Source organism: Arachis ipaensis, chromosome B02 (assembly GCF_000816755.2).
Source record: "Arachis ipaensis cultivar K30076 chromosome B02, Araip1.1, whole genome shotgun sequence".
Lineage (NCBI taxonomy): Eukaryota > Viridiplantae > Streptophyta > Magnoliopsida > Fabales > Fabaceae > Arachis > Arachis ipaensis.
The window spans coordinates 15,657,508-15,678,053 of NC_029786.2; the positions used below are offsets into that span (position 1 = coordinate 15,657,508).

Consider the following 20,546-nt stretch of genomic DNA (forward strand, 5'->3'; position numbering starts at 1 on the left):
TATGTATGTATATATATGGATGTACCCTTTATGAGTTTTTGTAAGTTGTATGGTATCTATGGAAGTACGTTATTGAACGAAAGTAATTTTTGGGAACGGTATTGCGGTTTAAAGTTTTAAACAGGCTCATATTTTAGTATTAAATAGTATAAGTGTCGTCGTAATGTCCGAGCTATCAGAGTTGCGTAGCCGGAAGCGTGAGCTTTGGTAGTTAGGGTATTACATTATGGTATCAGAGCAGTCCTTCCTGTAGAGCCTGAGGAATGGACCGACTATGCTTCAGTTGCATACTCTGAGTGTTTGTCATGTATTAGGTCTTGTCGAATGACGAGAATAAGAGCTTTATGCACATGACGATCTATTGATTGACGCCGTTAGTCTTGCATTGCATAATTCTTGGTATTAAGTTTGGCCGGCTTAATACTAGTGAATTATGTAAATGAAAGTACTAATGGGTTATCATAGATGATACGCGAGTTTTAAGTAAAGCGAATCACGGGTTTTGGGAACGTTGGAAACTATTTCTCGAGGCTATTCAGTTGTGTGTCTTGGATTATGTTCGAGTCGACCTGTTCTTTCATGTCCTAACTTGAAGTTCTTGTTTGCTAATCCTTTTGAGAAGCAGTTTGATTTTTCAACTCTATTCTTCTAATCATATGCATTCTTGTTTCACCTTAAGTGCATATGCTTGTTTAAAATCCTTGTTGCATCTATCTTCCTCTGTTTGAATTCTTCTTGATTCATGTATTCTTTGATATGGTTTCGAACTTGTCCTAATTCGTTGTTCATTTTAACTTCGGATTCCGAGTCCATTCTTAGAGAACTTGTTGGTTCAGTTTTCCTCTTTTTTGACAGTGATTACAACTAATTTTGAGATTTTTATGAAAATTGCTGTTGGATAGATATATATTTATCTATATATATATGAACTTTGAAGATTTCTTATGCAGTCTAACAACTATTTATTTCTAATACCTCGCATGTGTTTTTACTGGTTTATGGAACTGCATTTACTTTAAATTACAATTTGACTTTCTAGTAATTTTACTATAGTTCCAATGCACATCTTCATTTGATTCTGTATTTGGATATTTTTCAAAATTTTGAAAAGAAAGGATTTATCACTTTAGTCCCGGTTGAGTTTCGTTTGATAAGCTTTACTTAACTTATTTTGAATTGAGTTTGATTTAGCATGTTATATGGTTTATACCATTGTTGTTCTTTTAAAAATGTTGGACTCATGACTTTCTTCTTATGAGCGGACTAGAGTCTCTTTTAAGCTTTCCATCTCCATGAATTCCATGCTTGACCTTATTTTTAACTAATCTTTTACATCTTGTGAACATTACCATTGATCTTGGTTTGTCCTCTCTTGTGAACCCCATTCTTATGTGAGTTAGTTTGATTCGTTTCAAAAATAGTGCATCGTTTATTCTCTCATTCTCTTTACAAGAGTTTTTAGTCAAAGATTTGTCCTTGGGAAATTACTAATGATTGGGTTGTATTTTCCTATGACTTTTGTATTCTTTTGAATAAATTGAAAGCTGGTTTGATGCCTCATGCCTAGTGGATCTTGTTTGAACTATCCTGATTTAAGATCCTTTCTAGTATGGCTTGACTCCTTTTTAGTACATCTTAAACTTCTTGAATGTTCTTCTGAGATGGTGATTTCAAGAACACTTTTGGAGTCTTGTTTTGAACTTTTTAAAGAAGTTTTGAATTCTCTTTGGAAGAATACTAAGCAGAATTTATTTTTTTTTTTTGTTGTTTGATTGAGATTGAAACCATTGTTCAATTTTGGCGAAGTTAATTTAAAGTTGGCATACGCTGTTTTAAATGAAGTTTTGGAAAGCTTCCTTGTTTAGTGGAAATCGGTTCATTTGTAACGCACCACTTATTTCCCTTACCAAATTGTAGGCAAATTTTTACTTCGGAATTTCTTTTCTAAAAGGAGTTTAACTTCCTCTTTCGTCCTCGCTATAAATGATATACATGCTTGTTTGAATATGAATTTTTGGAATTTTTAAATAAGCATTTGATTACTTCTAAGTTTTCATGAATTGATTTTGGTTAAGCTATGCACCTAACTATCTTTCTAAAATATTTGAAGAAATATTTTAGCGCTTAACCAAACCTGTGTACATGTTGTTTTAAAACTCTATATAATATACTTCAACATGAACTTGTATTAAAGCAAAGCCACGTTTATGCTTTTGTTACTCTCTTGAAGAATGGTTGTTGCTTAACTTTTCTGTTAGCCTGCGAAGTGATTTTTCCGCAAATTTTCGACTCTTTTAACGAACAGAGTATTCGAAAGTATTTTAATCGTGCTCTTGAGTTCTGTGAGCCTTGTCTTGGGTTTGAGATATTCTCTTCTGAAAACCTTATACTTCTTCGACTCAGCTTGAATTTGTTTCAAACCAATGCGTTGACTTTCTTCTTATTTGTCCTGTTGGATTTTTCTTGATCCAAGGGTTATTTTTGAAGTTGTCAATGAAATTATGTCTAGCAAACTTCATTGCTTGAGCATCCTTGTTTATCTGGAATTGGATACATTCTCTCAAATCTACGAGTATTATCTTTGACATTTGCCTCTCCTTTCTAAAGTCTTGTATCCTTCTGAGTAGACTCGAGAATTATTTTGATATCACGCGCGACTTGTAGACGTAGTAACGCGATGCGTTAGTCCTTTAAGACGTGATATGTGTATATGAAAGGTGAAGCGGTAGGTGTGTGACGTTATGATGAGTTGTGGGTGTTTTATCCCTTGCAAACGAGCTTGCGATCGTTAGGCTTATGATCGGATATGGGAATTGTAAAGTGCTTGATGGAGTTGGAAGGTTGAAGCTTTGAGATTGAGATGAGATTAGTGTACGGATGTTGAGCACGTCGTTGTAACCTCATCCTGTTTTATAACCTTCAATGCCTTACCTTACTATCACATGTTTGACCCACGTCACCTTTTGCATTGAGCCTACCTTGTAGTGTTTGCCTTGCACTCACACTTTTACCTTTGCATCCTTATGCATATGACAATCAAAGTATTTGAAAATCGTATATATGTTTATATGATGAGATATTTTTGCTACTTCCTTAAATGTGTTCAAGGATGAACTGTTATGAAATTTCTTTCGTTTTGTATCAATTTTCGAGGACGAAAATTTTTATAAGGTGGGTAGGATGTAAGACCCAGAACTTTTGAAAAGTCTTATTATGATCAAGTCTCAAATCATATAGTTATTTATAGCCTTAATTTCGGAAATCATTTTATTAAAGATAATTAAGGCAAGTTGTGATTTATTGAATTTGAGACAAGTTATGATTTATTATCCAACTTTATAATTATTGGATTATTTTCTATAATTATATTATAAAGTTGGTAGTTGTAAAATAATAAGGATTTCTATATGATTCGGATTAAATAATTAATATTTTAAATATTAATACTGTTACTTTGGAAAATAAAGGGTTTAATTACATTATTTCTAATTATTTTGATTTGGGCATTTTTATGGAAAATAATTTGTAAGATTGATGAGCAAATAGCATTTTTCTATATACAATTAGTGTTGGATTTAATTTGGGTTTCAATTACTACATTATTCCCAATTTCATATGAAATTACTAAAATATCCCTAACCCTAATTTTTGAAAATGAAACCCTAACCTTGGAAACCCTAACCCGACCCGGTTTCCCCCAACTGCTGCAGCCCCTCTCTTCTAATAGCAGCAGCAACACTTCCCCTTTCCTCAAACCAATACACTCAGCAACAACAGCAAATCTTCCCCCTTCCCCCAACAGATCGCAGCACACACGGCTTCCCATTTCCACGAAAGGAATGAACTGAGGCAGAGAAGGAGAGGGAGATTGAGTTGCGGCTGAGGAGAGGCGGAAGGAAGCTCACCGCGTTGCCGTTGCCTCGCCGCCGCGTCAACGCATCCTACCGTCGCCGCCGTTGCTAGCCGAAGGGAGAAGAAGGATCTGTTCGCGCCGTCACCACGTGGTTGCTGAGCCGTGTCGTCGCTGCCATTGCCAACTGGTCCTTGGAGCTTGAGCCGCGCCTCTGTCACCGAACCAGAGGAGCTCATCCTTGCTGAGTCGCCGCCATCTTGCCTCTGCCGGCGAGCACGAAGAGAGAGGGAGATGGGAGTTTGCACAGCAGAGAGAGGCAGAGCGCGACAGGGCAGACCATCACCGCCTGGGTCGTCGTCTAAGCCCATCATCGCCAGTCGCGTCGTCGCCGTCTCTGCCCAGCGCCGCCGCAGATGATGGGTCGCCGGGAACCGCCACTGAAGCCGTGTGGTCGTCATCCTTGCCAACAGCGAGAGAGGAGCAAGATGAATCCTTTTGTCTCCGTTGTTCTGGTCCGTTGAGAAAGGGAAGATGCTGCCTTTTTACTTCACGCGTCGCCAACGAGCACAAAGAAGAGGAGCTGTGTCCGCGTCAGTGCCGTTTAAGGGGCTGTGCTTGGCCGCCGTTGTACCGCCCTGCTTCACCATGGTTGAGCTCTGTCACTCCCCGCTCTTTGGGCTTGTGATGTTGCGGTAATCACTATAGGAAGAGGAGCAGGCTGAGTCACCGTGATTTGGGCTGCCGGGAGTGATTATGTGACTTTCGGGATCACCGCCGGAGCTCCAGGCTGAGCTTCTGCCACTTGAGACCCTGCTGCCACCGTGTTCCACCGCCGTTACCGTCACCGGTGTTTTTGCTCGCGATTGTCACTTGGGGTTACTGACGGAGCCACTGCCGGGTTGGTAGGGAGATGTGGCTGCTTCGTTTTGTTATTTTAGAGTTAGAATCCGGTTTGCTTATGCCGCTTGTAGCTGTTTCTATTTTTGAGAGAGCAAGCCGAGCCGGGTTCTGATTGCCGGTGATTTCGGGCAGAGCGAAAAGAGTTCAGTTGACACGCTTGGGTTAAGTTTTGCTTGCCGAGGTAGGGGCGCTTTCCAAAAACTATGTTTTAAGTATTAGAATTATTACATATGGATACTGTTGTGAGATATTGTGTATTTGGTGATTGCATCTGCCTTATGTGTTATTTGATTGACTCGACTGGTTATGGATGTTGGTTTGGTTGAATTGTTGTGCGGCTTTGTGAAATGTAATGTTTTGAAGTGATTCTTTAAATATTTGAAATCTGAGTTTAATCCGTTGAGGATTGATTTGATTTGAGTCAATTATTTGATGATGTGAAAAGTCGAATGCACTTTTGAATTCAGCCTGGTTTACTTTAATTGACTTGATCTTGGACAAATGATTTGTTACTGAACCGTTTCTTTAAAGCTTTGAAAATGAGTTAAATCGGTTGATATTGAGTTGATTTTGAAATGGTTTTCTTGAGATATGCCACTGAGGCGACTGTTGGATTTAGCTTGCTTTGAATTGATTTCTGGTTTTGAACTGTTGAAAAGGAATGAGAAACGGTTTAGTTGGGACCCGAACTGGGTGGCAAAAGTCCAAGTTTTAGGGGAGGTGCTGCCGAATTTTCTACAAAATCCTAGTCTTGTTTGAAAAGTTATTTAAAAATGATTGGATTTGAGAAGTTGTATTATTTGATTTATTAAGAGAATAATTATATTTTCAAGCTTAATTTATTTAGTGAACTTTATGCCTTGAGTTTGACTTATTTAGAACTGAACTATTTTTACCGTTTGAATCACTGAAGGAAAGAATGATGCTCTAATATTGATTTCAATATAAAAATGAGATTTTAGTGATTTCAAAGGAATCTAGACTTTTGATTGAGTAATTAAGTTTGAGGCATTTTGGAAGAGTTAGAAAAATGGGTTTCAAAAAGAAACCTGAAAGTGGTTTGATTCAAATGAACCGGTTCTTTTTCAAATGAGTTGATTTTTGGACCGGGTTGGAACTTGTGATTTTGTATGGTCGGTTTCATAATAAATTCAATTTTTATTTACTTGAACCGAGAATCCATGATTTTAAGAGTTTCAATGAATTTTAAGGAATTGATATAGGTTGACCTTCCCTAAAGACTTGGGACTCTGCCGAGAAACTTTGTTATAAAAATCTCATTGTTGTATGGGTGAATGGCTGTGTATGATTATAAATATTGGCTGGTTCTGGACTGAACTGTGAGTCGGATGGCTGAGATGGATGTTGATCTATGGATGAGATTGAATGCATGTATATGCTGAATCATTGATAAATGTGAATGTTGCACTTCCATTATCGGAGATAAGAGTTTCCCTGGGAGAAAGCAGTGGCTAGCCACCACGTGCTCCAGGTAGAGACTCGAAGCTCTTTTGACCCTATGTCGTCAGGGTGGCCGGGCACTGTGAAATTTCCGGACGAGCTCACCCCCATAAATATTCACCAGTGAGGGTGATGGATATGGATCATGATTATGATCAAGTTTATATTGAGTATAACTCGAGTTGGGGAGACACGACAGAGGGACAGTCCAATGGTTAGCTGCCAGGACTTGTCGGGTTGGCTCTATAACCGACAGATGATATCATCAGCCACTAGGGACAGGCATGCATCATATGCATCTATGTGACATTGTTTGGGTGTGCATATTGTACTTGGTTTGCCTATGTGATTAACTGCTAATTGTTCTACTTGCTGTAACTGTCTGTTTGTGCTTGAACTTCCTATTTATGTTTGCAACTGGGACTCTGTTGGATTGTGGCGATTGGTTGATGGTTTGATTGTTTGGGCCTAGGGCCGTGGTTGGAATGAGATGAACCGATGGTTGATTTCGGTTTTGTGTTTTTGGTTTGGAATAGAATATGAAAGGCTATTTTGGTTCCGCATAGATAAATCGTTTTGAAAGGCTTTTGAGTTTTTGAGAATTGAACGTTTCTTCTTTCAGAAAAGATTTTCAGACTTTACTTTTATTGAAAACTGTTGTTTTTGAAAAGAGGCATAAGACGGTTATTAATCACTGGTACGGTTTATCTTCATGTATCCTATTATAGTAATTCTCAAAAACCCTCTACTGAGAACCCTTTCGAGGATGATGTTCTCACCCCCCTATATTTTTCCCCTTTCAGGATATGGGCGTAGAAGTTACGAAGAGCTTATTTAATTGTTGTTGTGATGCTCTGTATTGCTTTAGTTATGGTTTATCGTACCCTCGCCTTTATCTTGATATAATCTGTAAGACGGATAGGAATTGTATTGGATTATGTTTGTAATATTACTTATATATATGTATGTATATATATGGATGTACCCTTTATGAGTTTTTGTAAGTTGTATGGTATCTATGGTAGTACGTTATCGAACGAAAGTAATTTTTGGGAACGGTATTGCGGTTTAAAGTTTTAAACAGGCTCATATTTTAGTATTAAATAGTATAAGTGTCGTCGTAATGTCCGAGCTATCAGAGTTGTGCAGCCAGAAGTGTGAGCTTTGGTAGTTAGGGTATTATATTTTGCTCATTTGTCTTTTTCAATTTTCAGATGTTTGCACTATAGAGTTTCAAAAGAGAGGACTTCCGCATGCACATATCCTTTTATTCATGAGTAACAAGTTCAAGCCACGAACACCAGATGATATAGACAAACATATAACAGCTGAGGTTCCTGATGAAAATGAAAGGTCAAATCTATATGGAGCTGTTTAAAATTACATGGTACATGGTTCATGTGGTCCATACAACAAGAATTCACCTTGCATGAAGAATGGATCCTGTTCAAAGTTCTATCCCAAAGAATTTAGACAGCGAACACTCATTGATGAAGCCGGATTTCCTAAATATAGGCATACTGATAACGGTCAAACAGTGAAGAAAAGGGAATGTGTACTAGACAATAAGTTGATTGTTCCGTATAATCCAGAATTGTTGCTCAAGTTCGGGTGCCACATAAATGTAGAATATACATGCCAAACAAGTTCTATTAAGTATCTGTTTAAGTATATACACAAGGGTAATGACCGCGTAACAGCTACTCTATACAACGCTGGTGATCCATCAGAAGCCACACAAGTTGTTGATAAAATTAGGAATTACTACGGTTGTAGGTACATTTCGGCATGTGAGGCAGTCTGACGTTTATTTGGATACGAAATCCAAGAGAAAGAACCATTGTGATTAAACTTCCATTCCATTTGGAGGATGAGCAACCTGTGGTTTATGGTGAAACTTCTAATGTGAATGATATCATTAAAAGAGCAATATCTCATAAGTCTAATGTTTTGGGATGGATGGCGGCGAACATGTCATATCCCTATGCTCAAAGTCTGACCTATGCTGAGTTTTCAACCAAGTTTGTTTGGAAGGATGATGCTTCAAAGTGGTTTCCTCGAAAGCAAGCTTCGCAATTGGAAGGTTGACTCATGTACCTGCAGGTAATGACGAGTTTATATTCAATTTTGATCTAATTTATCTGATGATTTAAATTTAAAATCTTAACAGCATGTACCCCACGTCCATTTTATTCGATTTATCTACACTATAAAATAAATGTTCAAATAACTTTCAGTAGTTATAATCTGTAGATTATACAATTTTAGAATTGTTATATATTTTTTAGAAAAATTAATCTTATGCAGATGTGTAGCTACATAATAATTGAAGTCGCGTAGCATAATCCATTTAACAACTTAAAAGTGGGGTTTTAACCAAGTTTTTTGCAGCAAATAACGAAGAATATTACCAACAACTTTTCTTGAATACTCAAAGAGGATGTATGAGTTTTCGAGATATAAGAACAGTAGGAGGAACAATTTATGCTACGTATAGAGATGCATGCTTCGCCCTTGGACTCTTGCAAGATGACAGAGAATTCATGGATGCAATTAAGGACGCAAGCTCGTGGGCTTCAGGATCATATGTTAGGAGGTTATTTGTTATTTTATTAACATCCAACAATATCTTAAGACCAGAACATGTCTGGGATAGATGTTGGCATGAACTCTCAGATGATATTTTGTATCGACAGAGAGCCGTGATGAACATGAGGGGTGAGTTTTTATTAATTGCAATTATAAAAGTTTTTCATTATTGATCATTTTTAGTTTGATTGAATTTTTACAGTATCATATAATATGCAGAGTTAACCATGTCAGATGATGAGATTAAGCAGTTGTGCTTAATAGATATAGACAAGATCTTACATTCCTATGGTAAAACCTTAAAAGACTATCCTCTTATGCCTTTAGCAACTGAAGTTGATAATTCTTTGTTAACCGAAAGGATTATCAGGGAAGAGCTAAACTTTAACAGGGATGATTTAAAGAAAAATACCTCAGACATGTTAGCCATTGCAACACTTGAGCAGAAATATGCATTCGATAAAATTGTTAAAGCTGTGTATTGTGATGAAGGGAGTTTTTTCTTTGTGTATGGTCATGGGGATACTGGAAAAATATTTCTCTGGAATTTTGTGTCTGCTGAGATTCGCTCAAGGGGTGATATTGTTTTAAACGTTGCTTCGAGTGGTATTGCATCTTTACTTCTTCCCAATGGAAGAAAGGCACACTCAAGATTCAAAATACTGCTGAACATAACTGAGGATTCTGTAGTAACATCAAACCTGGTTCCTCTCAAGCAATGTTGCTGTTGAAAGCCAAACTTATAATTTGGGATGAGGCTCCAATGGTTAGTAGATACTGCTATGAAGCGCTTGATAAATAATTGAGTGATATCATGAGGTTTTGTCCAATATATAACAAAGATTTGTCCTTTGGAGGAAAAGTAGTTGTACTAGGTGGAGACTTTAAACACATTCTTCCTGTCATTTCACGAGGATCGAGACAAGATATCGTTCATTCAACCATGAATTCGTCTTACCTTTGGAAGTTTTGTTAGGTACTCAAACTAACAAAAAACATGAGACTCTCTGTAGGGACAACTGCTTCAGACCAAGATGAAATAGAGTAATTTGGTGAGTGGTTATTGAAAGTTAGTGATGGTCTAATAGGTGACAATATGGATGGTGAATCTGAGATATGTCTTCTACGAGATATGTTATTCCTTCTTCGGATCAGGCATTTGATGAGTTTGTTCATTTTTCTTATCCAAATATTTTGGATAACATCTCCTCAAAGGATTTTTTAAAGCAAGAACTATATTGGCTCCCACACTGGACATCGTTGAAGAGGTCAACAACCATCTGATGGCTATCATTCCTGGAGGAAAAAAATTATATCTTAGTTCGAATTCGATTTGTATGGATGAAGGAAATATGGAGAGTTAACTAGATCTCTATGGTTCTGAATTATTGAATAGCATAAATTGCTCTGGTTTGCCTCCACATAAATTAATACTCAATGTTGGTGTTCCGGTGATGTTACTAAGAAATATTGACCAATCCAGTGGTCTTTGTAATGATACAAGGCTACAAGTTAGGAAGCCTGGAAATCATGTCATAGAATGTGAAGTCTTAACGGGTAACAATGTTGGTCATATTGCTTTAATTCCAAGAATGAATAATGTACCAACAAATGAAACCGTCCTAGTTAGATTCCAATAAAGACAGTTTTTCATAATAGTATCATTTGCCATGACAATTAATAAGTCTCAGAGACAAACTTTATCTCATGTTGGATTGTACTTACCTAAACCAGTTTTTACACACGGCCAACTATATGTGGCACTTTCAAGAGTTAAGAGTAAGAAAGATTTAAAATTTTTACTTATGAATCACGTAGGAATGTTTGCAAATTCAACTATCAATGTTGTTTATAGAAAAATCTTTGAAAAAATAGGATTCTAATGTAAATATTTTAATTTTATTTTAAATTCTGTGTCAGTGTATAATTATTTAACCTTAAAAAAGTGTAAAATAATTATTACTCATTTTAAACACAAAAAGCCAAAGCTTTGATACCTTTGAAGGATTACCATGTGTTCATAACACGCAGCGGAAAAAAAGAAAGTAATCCTAAAGATCTATTTTGTGCTTAAACTTTATTCCAATATATATATATATATATATATACAAGATCTAAATACCTGTGTACGCTAGTAAAAAATCACTTTCTCCGTCGATGGTACGAAGGCGCTATGCGTATCCACACCGAGACCAATCTTTGCTATCAACTCTTTGCCCAATGGATATCTGATCTAAATTGAGAACCTCTTTGCAACTTTTTGCACATCATAAAATTCTTCTCCAAGAATTAGGCTCACATACATTTATGTGTGTAGAGGTAAAGGAATAAAACTTTTGTTATTCTCGTCACTTTCCTATACTCTTGACGTACATATATATAGTATGAGATTTGTTATTGATTTTAAATTTGAATCTCAATTCAAATTTAAATCATATCTTGAAATTCTAAATCTGAATCCTTTAAATTTATGAATCATATCATAACTCAATTTGAAAACAAAATCAGTTAGGATCTCATCCAAATTTAGAAATAGAATAACTAATTATTCTCAAATCTCATTTAATATTTTCAATTATCATACTATTATTATATTCTTGGTGCTAGCAAATAATATAATAATATTCCATTTGAATTAATATAATTATTTATTTGATCAAATCAAAATAATAATTAAATAATTCTATAGCAAAGATTAGAACACTCGTTAGTGTGTGACCCCATAGGTTCAATACTAAGCGGGTAGTAAATTAGTCATACTAAATTTACTAATCAAGGTTGGCGTCTAGCAACACTCCTCAACGACTCGATAGTATGAAGTAATATATTTTTACTAAGAACCTTAGAAGAACAAAGTATAATTCCTTCCATCTTTCTAACTCTTGGTTAACCCTTAGAGTATGATTTAATTATCAAACTCTAACTTTTACCATTATCATAATGAACTGTGAATGACTTAAGAAACTAATTTCTTCATTCATTCAATCCCCTTGGCCAAGGTTTTATTCATCTCCGTCATTATAATTATAGAGCTCAAACTCTTTACCGAGAGTTGACGAATTCCTTATTGACTAATCATTAATTCTACAAGTATTTAAATCATACCCAATAGCCATTCAACTAGCACCCTAGGGTATTAGGTGTCTGGAATCAAAGTATAATAAATACATTGTTAATTACTATGACAGTCGCAGGTCAAAGGAAACTCTATTACTGTGTTCATTTTGAGAATATCCTATTGACAAATATGCGGTAATTATAACCATTATGAATTCTCAAAGTGAGTAAGTTCAATGATCATATCTCTACATGCACCATCTATATATATAATTTAATAAATGAGATCTATTAATCTTCATCTAATGAAGACCATTATATATATATATATATATATATATATATATATATATTGATCTTTTCGGATTATTAATTATATTAACATTTTAATATAATAACAATAATAAATTATTTAACACATGATTGATTGGATTGTGGTCATACTCCTTATTTCCAACACTATTATCTATTAATATCTATTAGAAGAAGATCCACGCAATCTACGGATTGAAAATTTCTGTTTCCTGTTTTAATTTTCTTTTATTCAGTTCTTTAAATTGTCACTTTTTATATTAATAAAAATATTTTTATTGTTTAATTTTTTAATTAAAAATAAAAGATTTATTTACTCTATTACTATTTAAAATACATAAGTATTTTTTCTTAATTTTTTATAATTTGCATAATTTTTTTTCAATTAGGGTCATTCATTCTTTTTATTCTTACTTTTCAAAATATTCACTTTAAATGTTAGTGTACTATTTGATAAGCACTTTTAAAATTGCTTAAAAGAATTCTGTCTCGCGATACATTGTATCTTATTCAACTTCATAAATTATATGACAATAAATATAATTTAAAAATATAAATAACACAATTCAAAAGATAAACATAAATAAGAACATTAACTAATATAATTTATGTATATAAAAAAATTCTTTAATTTATCGTGTTAAAATAATTTATTTCTTAGATAAAAAATTTATTTTACAAAAATTTAAGTTGTCATTTTTCAATGCTAATAGGGGTCTATGAAAAAGAGAAGACCGAATACATAAAAAGATGAAGAACTTAAGGATTTGAAAAAACTACTATTTTGGCCTTTGATTTTGTTTATTTGCTGATCAAAAAAAAAAAAAGAAAAAAAATGAATGTCCAAAATCTCTTATCAAACTTGTTATTTTTCAAGACGAAAGAAAGAAATATAAAGATAAATACAAGGCTTCTTTTGCCCAACTTCTACTCGTTTCTACAAATCTTTTAACCACTACCTTTTAATTCGAATGCTAACTTAAATGAGAGAGAGCATTGTAGAGGATATTGCTTTTTTGCTTTACCTTTAATTAATTTATTTATTTTTTGCTTTCTCTTCTATTCTTTATTCTTAAATATTGTGAAAGTGACGCTTGGAAGAATATTCTATGGCTATTAAAATACACAAAATATAATCTATTTTTAATATATCATTTGAAAAATAAAAAAGTAGTATTCAGAAAATGGTTCTTAATATGTCTCTAAATTTTTTCTAACCTATCAGATTCAACAAATCACATGACCTTATACCACTACTCCTAAAAATATCTATCCTACCCATAAAAGAATAAAATTGAAGAAGTATAGAGTTGTAAAATAACACTAAAAAGAAGAAAGTCAACTCAAGCAACAATTCCAAAAAATCAAGAATGCATTTTTGTGTAAAAAATACAAATTTCTAATAACCTCATAACACTCTAGTCTAGCTTTATATTAAGATTTAAAAAATATGAATTCTTAGGGGTGTTCATAGTTGACAAATACTCTTTTCCGTTTTTTTTTTGTTAATTTTCAATCATATTTAAAATTTCAAAATAATCATAAATCCCAGTAGATCAACTTATGGCACAATAAATCATTTTTCAAAATGAAACAGGTAAAGCAATAACTTTAATGGTTTAAAATAAATTGATATGAATAATATAATTATACAGGTGACTTAACAACCGTACAAATAATTAATCAAAATTACAAAATCAAAATACAAGAAAAAAAACCCTGTTATTAAGCAGTAATGCAACTACAGAGATAAAATTCTATTTACCTGTAATAGTTAATGTAAAATCCAGTTATTTAATAAATAATTAACCCACAAATTAAAATTTAGTCTAGAGAATTAAAAATGTGATTTTTATGGTTTAATATAATAGAAAAAATTAAAACGAAAATTTTGACACTAATTTTAAAGAATTTGGCCTAAGATTGGGCCAAACAAACCGAACCGGTTGAACCAGGTCCAAAATGGACCAAATGCCCGATTCAACCCAGCCACTTAATCAAACTCAGCTTCCCTTGCTCCCCCTTCATTCTACAAATATGCTGGAAACATGAATGAAAAGGGGAAGAACATGCAACAACACCAAACCCTCATCTAATTTTCAATCCTTGATAATTTTTGATCCAGAGCTCTGATCGTCGCACCGTTTATGGCCACACGACCACGGCATCAAGCTCTACAAAGCCCATAACTTTATTTAGGTGGTAAGCCACGAATTCATTTCAGTTTTCTCAGCCCTTGAATTCGAATTTTTGGGTAAAAAGTGTTGAGATTTTGGGCTCTTTGATGTTATAGGATACAAATAGCTAGGGAAGGATTAGTCTTGCCTCTTTGATCCTTGGATAAGGTAAAAGACCTCAAACCCTAATAAAATTTCTGAATTTAGGCATTTAGGTATTAAGTTGTTGTGTTTGGATGTGATAATTATGGTTTAGGTAGTGTGTATGTGAATATTGAAGCTTGATTGAGGTATTAGAAAGCTTGGAGTGGGATTGTGGTGCTGGAAATATGATCTTGGAGGTGTTGGAGCCTTGAAAATTGAGGAAAAAGTGAAATTGGAAGTGTTCCGGGTTGAGCGGGGAATCGGCCAAGGTATGGTTTTGGTTTCCTGTATCTAAAATGTAATGTGGTTGTGAAAACTTAAGCTAGTGACCCATAGGATAGGAATTGAATTTGTGATGATGGTTGATTGGTTGTTGGAATTGTTGTATGATTATGTGATTATTGGTTTTTGGAGGGTATGATTGAAGTTCTTGATTGATGATGTATGTGAGTTTCGTATGATGATGAAACTTGGTATATATAAAGGTTGAATTGAAGTAAAATTTGTGCTTGATATGGATAGTTGGTCTTGTATATTGATCATTGTGGAATTAGAAATCTTGGTGGTAGAGTTTGATGAAAATGAAAGGTTGGTATTTGATGATATATATTGTGGATTATGAACTTGGATTATTGAGTTAAAATTGATGAAATAGAGAATTGATGTGTTGTGGAATGGATATGGAAGTTGTAAATGTAGTTGAGGTTGAAATAGTAAGGTTTTGGTTGGTTTTAAATGAATTTGGAAGAGTATGTTTTGAAAATTGGAAGTTTGTGAACTTTGGTAAAAATGAAATTTTGATGAACTTCAACAGATCATATCTCGAGCTACCGCTTTTGAAAATTGATGCATTTTATATCAAATGAAAGATAATTTAACAAACTTTAAAATGGTTCAAATTTGGTGAAAATCTGAATTCTGTGGAGAGAGATATGATCGTTGAAAGTTGGTGTCCAAAATCTAAATTCCGTGAATGCTGCAGAATTTGTGATTTCTGGTTTGTGTGCGCACGCACAGCCTTGTGCGTACGCACACACAGGGATATGGCTGCTGTTGGGAGCGTTAGCACGCTTTGTGCGCGCACACAACAAACAAAGTTTTGCAAGCTATGCGCGACGCACATGTTGGGAAGCATGTTCTGTTGAGGGCATTCGCACGCCTTGTGCGAGCGAACAGAATTGGAAAATTTTACTCCTGTGCATACGCACACCTTTATGCGTACACACACATTTTGAAAATTCTTTTTGGCGTGCGCACGCACACCCCTGTGCATACGCACACTGCCCTGTTTTCTTATAAAAACCTTGTTTTTAAATGTTTCACCTTCCCAGCAAGCTTGTAATCTTTCGTGACCATGTTTTCAGCAAATATGACTTTTGTGTTTATTAAAACCGAATTTTAAACTTCCAAGCCTCCATTTTCATCCTTTAAGTTCTAAATTATAATAGAATGCCTAATAATTAAGAATAAGCTAGGAATGAAGGTAGCTTGAGGGTAAAGTAAAGGGAGAGTTAATGATGAATTATGATTAATGATGATTGTATGAGTTGCTGAGGGTGATGATGGAAGTACGGTGTATGACGTGAGCCGAAGGGCTGTATTTAATAATGATTGTTGGCCAGTTATGGATTATGTTATGAGCCAGATGGCTATGATAAATTGTGATTTATGGATGGAAATAAAAATGTGAATGTGAATGATTATTTTATCTTGAGTTCTCTTTCTCGAAAATGCGATTCCAGAGAGATGGTGGAAGGTGAGGATCCCCTTCCTTGTTCCTCCTGGTATTGTAAAATCGCCCCCAGCGAGATGGTGAGAGGTTAGGATCCCCTCCTTGGTTCCTCCTGGGCATATGAGAACATACCTCCTGGGTAGATGTAAGGGTTGTGGTTTCGCCCCACTACAACCAACCAAGTGGGGTGAAACTACAACCCTTGCATCTACCTAGGAGGTACGTTCTCAAATGTCCATGAGGAACAAAAGAGGGGATCTTATCCTCCCACCATCTCGTTGGAGTCGATTTTACAAAACCAGAAGGAACAAAGAAAGGGATCCTCACCTTCCTCCATTTCACTAGGGTCGCACTTTCAAAAAAGAGTGCTCAAGATGAAACAATCTTGCCCAAATCAATTTCATAGTCAAAATATAGTTTCATAATCCAAATATGCTTCTTTAAACTTTTCTCCACTATACTCCGATATGTCTTCTTTAATCCACTCAGTACACTCCACAAAACATTCTAACTAATCCTTCCACCATACTTTATAATCCTGAGTCATTGGCTCTAAATTCATATCCAAAATTACCCATTTTATTTCACCCAATACTCTCTCGCTCGTCCCAAAGCCTAAACACTAGCTAGAAAATCTTAAACAATATTTACAGAGGTTTGAAAAGTTAAAGGAAAGGTTGAAAGCTCAAAAATTGCAATTTTAGAAAAACAAGGGTCATGAGTATGCGAGATTTTAAAAAAAACAGTGTCGCGTACGCGAGATTTTGAAAAAGACAGTGCCACACACGCGAGTCCTGTCTGCGTACGCGAGATTTCTCGGTGTAAATCCCAGGTAATTAATAAATAATTAACTAATAAATTAATTTTATTTAAAGAAAGTAGGAAATTAAATTTTGATAAGTTAGAAGAGAAAAAATATTTAGAATATGAATTTTGATACCAATTTTAAAGATTTTCGCCCAAAAAGGGGCCAATGGGCCGAATTGGTTAGACCGAACCCAAACCGGGCCTAAGACCCAACATATAAGAAGCCACACTTGGTCTTCTTTCCCATTCATTCACTTAAATCACGCCGAGGAGAAGAGGGAAAACGTGGAACCATATCCCTCATTCCTTTCTCAACTTCAAATCCTTGTATCTTTCAATCCGGAGCTCCGATTGACGAGCCATTTATTATCACGTGTTTGTCTCATTAAGTTCTTCGATTTTAGCCCAACAAAGTGGTAAGGGATTCTGATTTTCATACCCAGTTCTCACCCCCTTCAATTACCGCGATTTTGGTTTTTAATATTGAGAGATATTAGCAATTTTGATGATTTACGGGTCCTCTAGTGCAAGAGATAGCCGGGTATTGTTCAATTACTCAGTGTGTAATGGTAAGAAAATCATAACTCTTGTAAATTGGTGAATTAGTGAACTTTGTGTTGATTATTGTGAAATTGTCTGAAATTAGATTATATGCATGTGAAATTGGAGTCAAATGGAAGGTCTTGAATGCTTGATTTGGAGTAATTGTGGCTGGGCTAACTGAATTGGAGCTTGGAACCTTTGAAGGCTTGTGTGGATAAGGATATTTTGAGGTGTTGTTGGCTTAGGAAGGAATTAGCCAAGATATGAATTTGGTTTCTCGTAGTTAATATATAATGTCGCGTGAAAACTTAGGCTAGTTGACCATAGGATAAGTTTGGATTGAATTTGGTTGTTGATGTGATTAGTGAATAAATGTGTATATGTGTGCAATTGATTTGAGATTTGATATGTGTATATGAATTTGGTGGAATTATGAGTTGTGATGATGAATGTATATCTTGATAAGATTGTGGCATGAAAAGGAGGTATGTAAATATGATTGTTGTTGATTTTGGTTGAGGAATTGTTGAGTATACATATATAGAATGAATGAGAGATATGAGGAAGTGGTTAAAGGTATTTGGTATTGATTCTGGATATGAAATGGTTGGTTTGATTGCTTAGAGGTGGTATGTACATGTATCATGAATTGTTGATATTTAATGTTGATGTTAGTGGTAATTATGAGTAGAAACTATCGTTTTGATTGATAAATTTAGGTGTTGAGATGATTGTGAAGTGAATTGATGAGTATGTGATAGAGTATAAAAGTGTTGGTGATGATTTGGTTATTAAGGGATTGGTTTTGAATTGAGAACTTTGGAAATTTCGAGATTTGGTGTTTTTAGAAAAAGTTAATTTTTTTTACCAACTTCAGCGGGCGATAACTTGTTTCTGGACCCCTAAATTTTGTAAAACTTGTCTTGAATTAAAATTGGGTTCATGAAGTTTGTAACGCTTGAAGAACAAGCTAAAAATAATTTAAAACGAAAAAGTTATACACGTTCGAAGTTAGGTGTGTAAAACTGATTTTTTTGCAACTTAACAGCTTTTTTGAAGGATTTTGGACTCATGCGTACACGACATGCCACGCGACGTGAGCATTGGACTCTGCCCATGAATCTCGCATATGCGAACATGTCATGCGTATGCAAATTTGGCAATTTTCACACTCATGCGTATCGGTACGCATGAGGCATGCATACGCATAACTATACTGTTTTGCAGAAGTTACATTTTTGAGTTTTAAACCATTCCACTAGCTTTCCAAACCTCGATAACTTCTATTTAAGGCCCGAAGGCTAGTTTTTAGATTAGGAAGAAAAGTAAAATTACTGAAGAAGTTAGTTTGATATTGAGGGAGGTTTGCAAAGAGAAGAATCTAAGTAATAAAAAGTTGAAAATGCTGAAAGAAATATGATTGATGGTGATGATGAGGACCTTAGTTATGATTTTTTTAAATGAATTGGATTGATATTGTGAATGGAGTTGAGAGTGAAAGTGACCCTAATTGAGATGTACCACCGAGTAAGATGCAGTGGCGTTGTCCACTTGCTCCAGTTAAGAGTTGAGATGCCGGGTAAGATGTGGTGGCATTGTCCACTCGCTCCGGGTCAGTGATAAAGTTGTATGCTATAATTCTTCACGCCTTGCAGCACTGCCTCTCTGTTCCTAAATCTGTGACCAACCCTAAACTCGACACCACCAGCCGTGTTGTAATCGTCGACCCCCATAATCAAGTATGGAGTTTCTTCGTGCATCGCATCCAAATCCAATGTGTAGTAGTGGCTGGATATAGATGATAACTCTGGAATTGGACGTTGAGCAGGTAAAAGGTATCGAACTGATCCACCAATGGGAGTCTCTGGTATGAACTCATCGTCATCATCATCCTCAGATGAACCACTTCTGTGACTATCGGCAATGTACTCTTCGTTGGATTCCTCATCCTCAACGTCCATGTCCTGCACTGGACTAGCATAGTGCAACGGACGTGGTGCAAGAGGAGGATCATCCGATACAAAGTTTGAGGTACCAGAACCACTGCCACCAACGTCAAGAACCTCTGCTAAAAGCTTCATCACTTGTTCAACTATAATTCTCCCGTGCACATCAAACATAAGGCGCACATGCTCATCGCCATCGAGGCAAAACAAACAAAACCGAAACACCCCATTCCCCATCAATGCTAGCATCCTGTATCCAACTCTACCAACCTCTTTTCTCTCCGCACCACTGATGTGCGTCAATATGGTACTCTTTACCTCGGACAAGAAATTCGCTCTTTGACTTTGGAACAGCGCTGGACTATTGCACTCAAATATAACCTCGCTGTCACTATTTCTCATCTAACAATTGGGATACACCATCACAATAAAGAAACCACTACCACTGGATATTTTATTCTAAGTGTTGGAAAGAAAAATGGAAGACAAGGAAGAATTGATAGTTTTGTGAAAAATACTAATGGTTTGCTAATCCTTTAATCGATGTTTGATTTTTGTCCTATTATATCTCGTTTACTGTGTCCGCCATTTCCAACGTATCACGTTTATGAACATGTTACGTTGAGACATGTGTGTGCCTTATCTCGTTGATATGGCTATACCTCTCTCGTTTACACTGTAAACGAGATAAGGCACATTGTGAAAAAATATAAATACTATAAAAAATACGTATATGCGTAATTAAAATATTTATTTGATTTATTAAAAAAAATTTCTTCTTGTAGCCATTATAGAATAAGGACAAAAACTAGTATTTTTACCCGTAGTAATATCATGGGAATATAAATCTTTTAAAATTGTATCGGTTTTATCTTAAAATTATATATTATGACAGACAAAATTTATAGAATCAAATTATTTTTACAAAAAGATCGTAAGAGATAAAGGTACCCATCGACTAAGAAGACCAGCGTCTTCGTTGATAAAAAATCAAATAATAAGATTTTTTGTTATTATTTTTATGT

At 35.1% G+C, this 20,546-nt stretch overlaps 1 protein-coding gene across 1 annotated transcript; it reads left to right on the forward strand.

Moving 5' to 3' along the window:
* Positions 7,599–10,443, forward strand: LOC107626977. Its single transcript, XM_016329859.1, has 5 exons — positions 7,599–8,000; positions 8,084–8,297; positions 9,023–9,507; positions 9,959–10,071; positions 10,200–10,443. Exons 1-5 carry the CDS (start codon positions 7,599–7,601, stop codon positions 10,441–10,443), a joined length of 1,458 nt encoding a protein of 485 aa, XP_016185345.1.

Bases quoted from the DNA above. Each gene is read 5' to 3' on its own strand.
- LOC107626977 (XM_016329859.1), top strand. From the start codon at position 7,599: ATGGTACATGGTTCATGTGGTCCATACAACAAGAATTCACCTTGCATG. The intron at 8,001-8,083 runs GCATGTGAGGCA...TTCCATTTGGAG, and splicing joins ACGGTTGTAGGTACATTTCG to GATGAGCAACCTGTGGTTTA. The intron at 8,298-9,022 runs GTTGACTCATGT...TATAATATGCAG, and splicing joins GCAAGCTTCGCAATTGGAAG to AGTTAACCATGTCAGATGAT.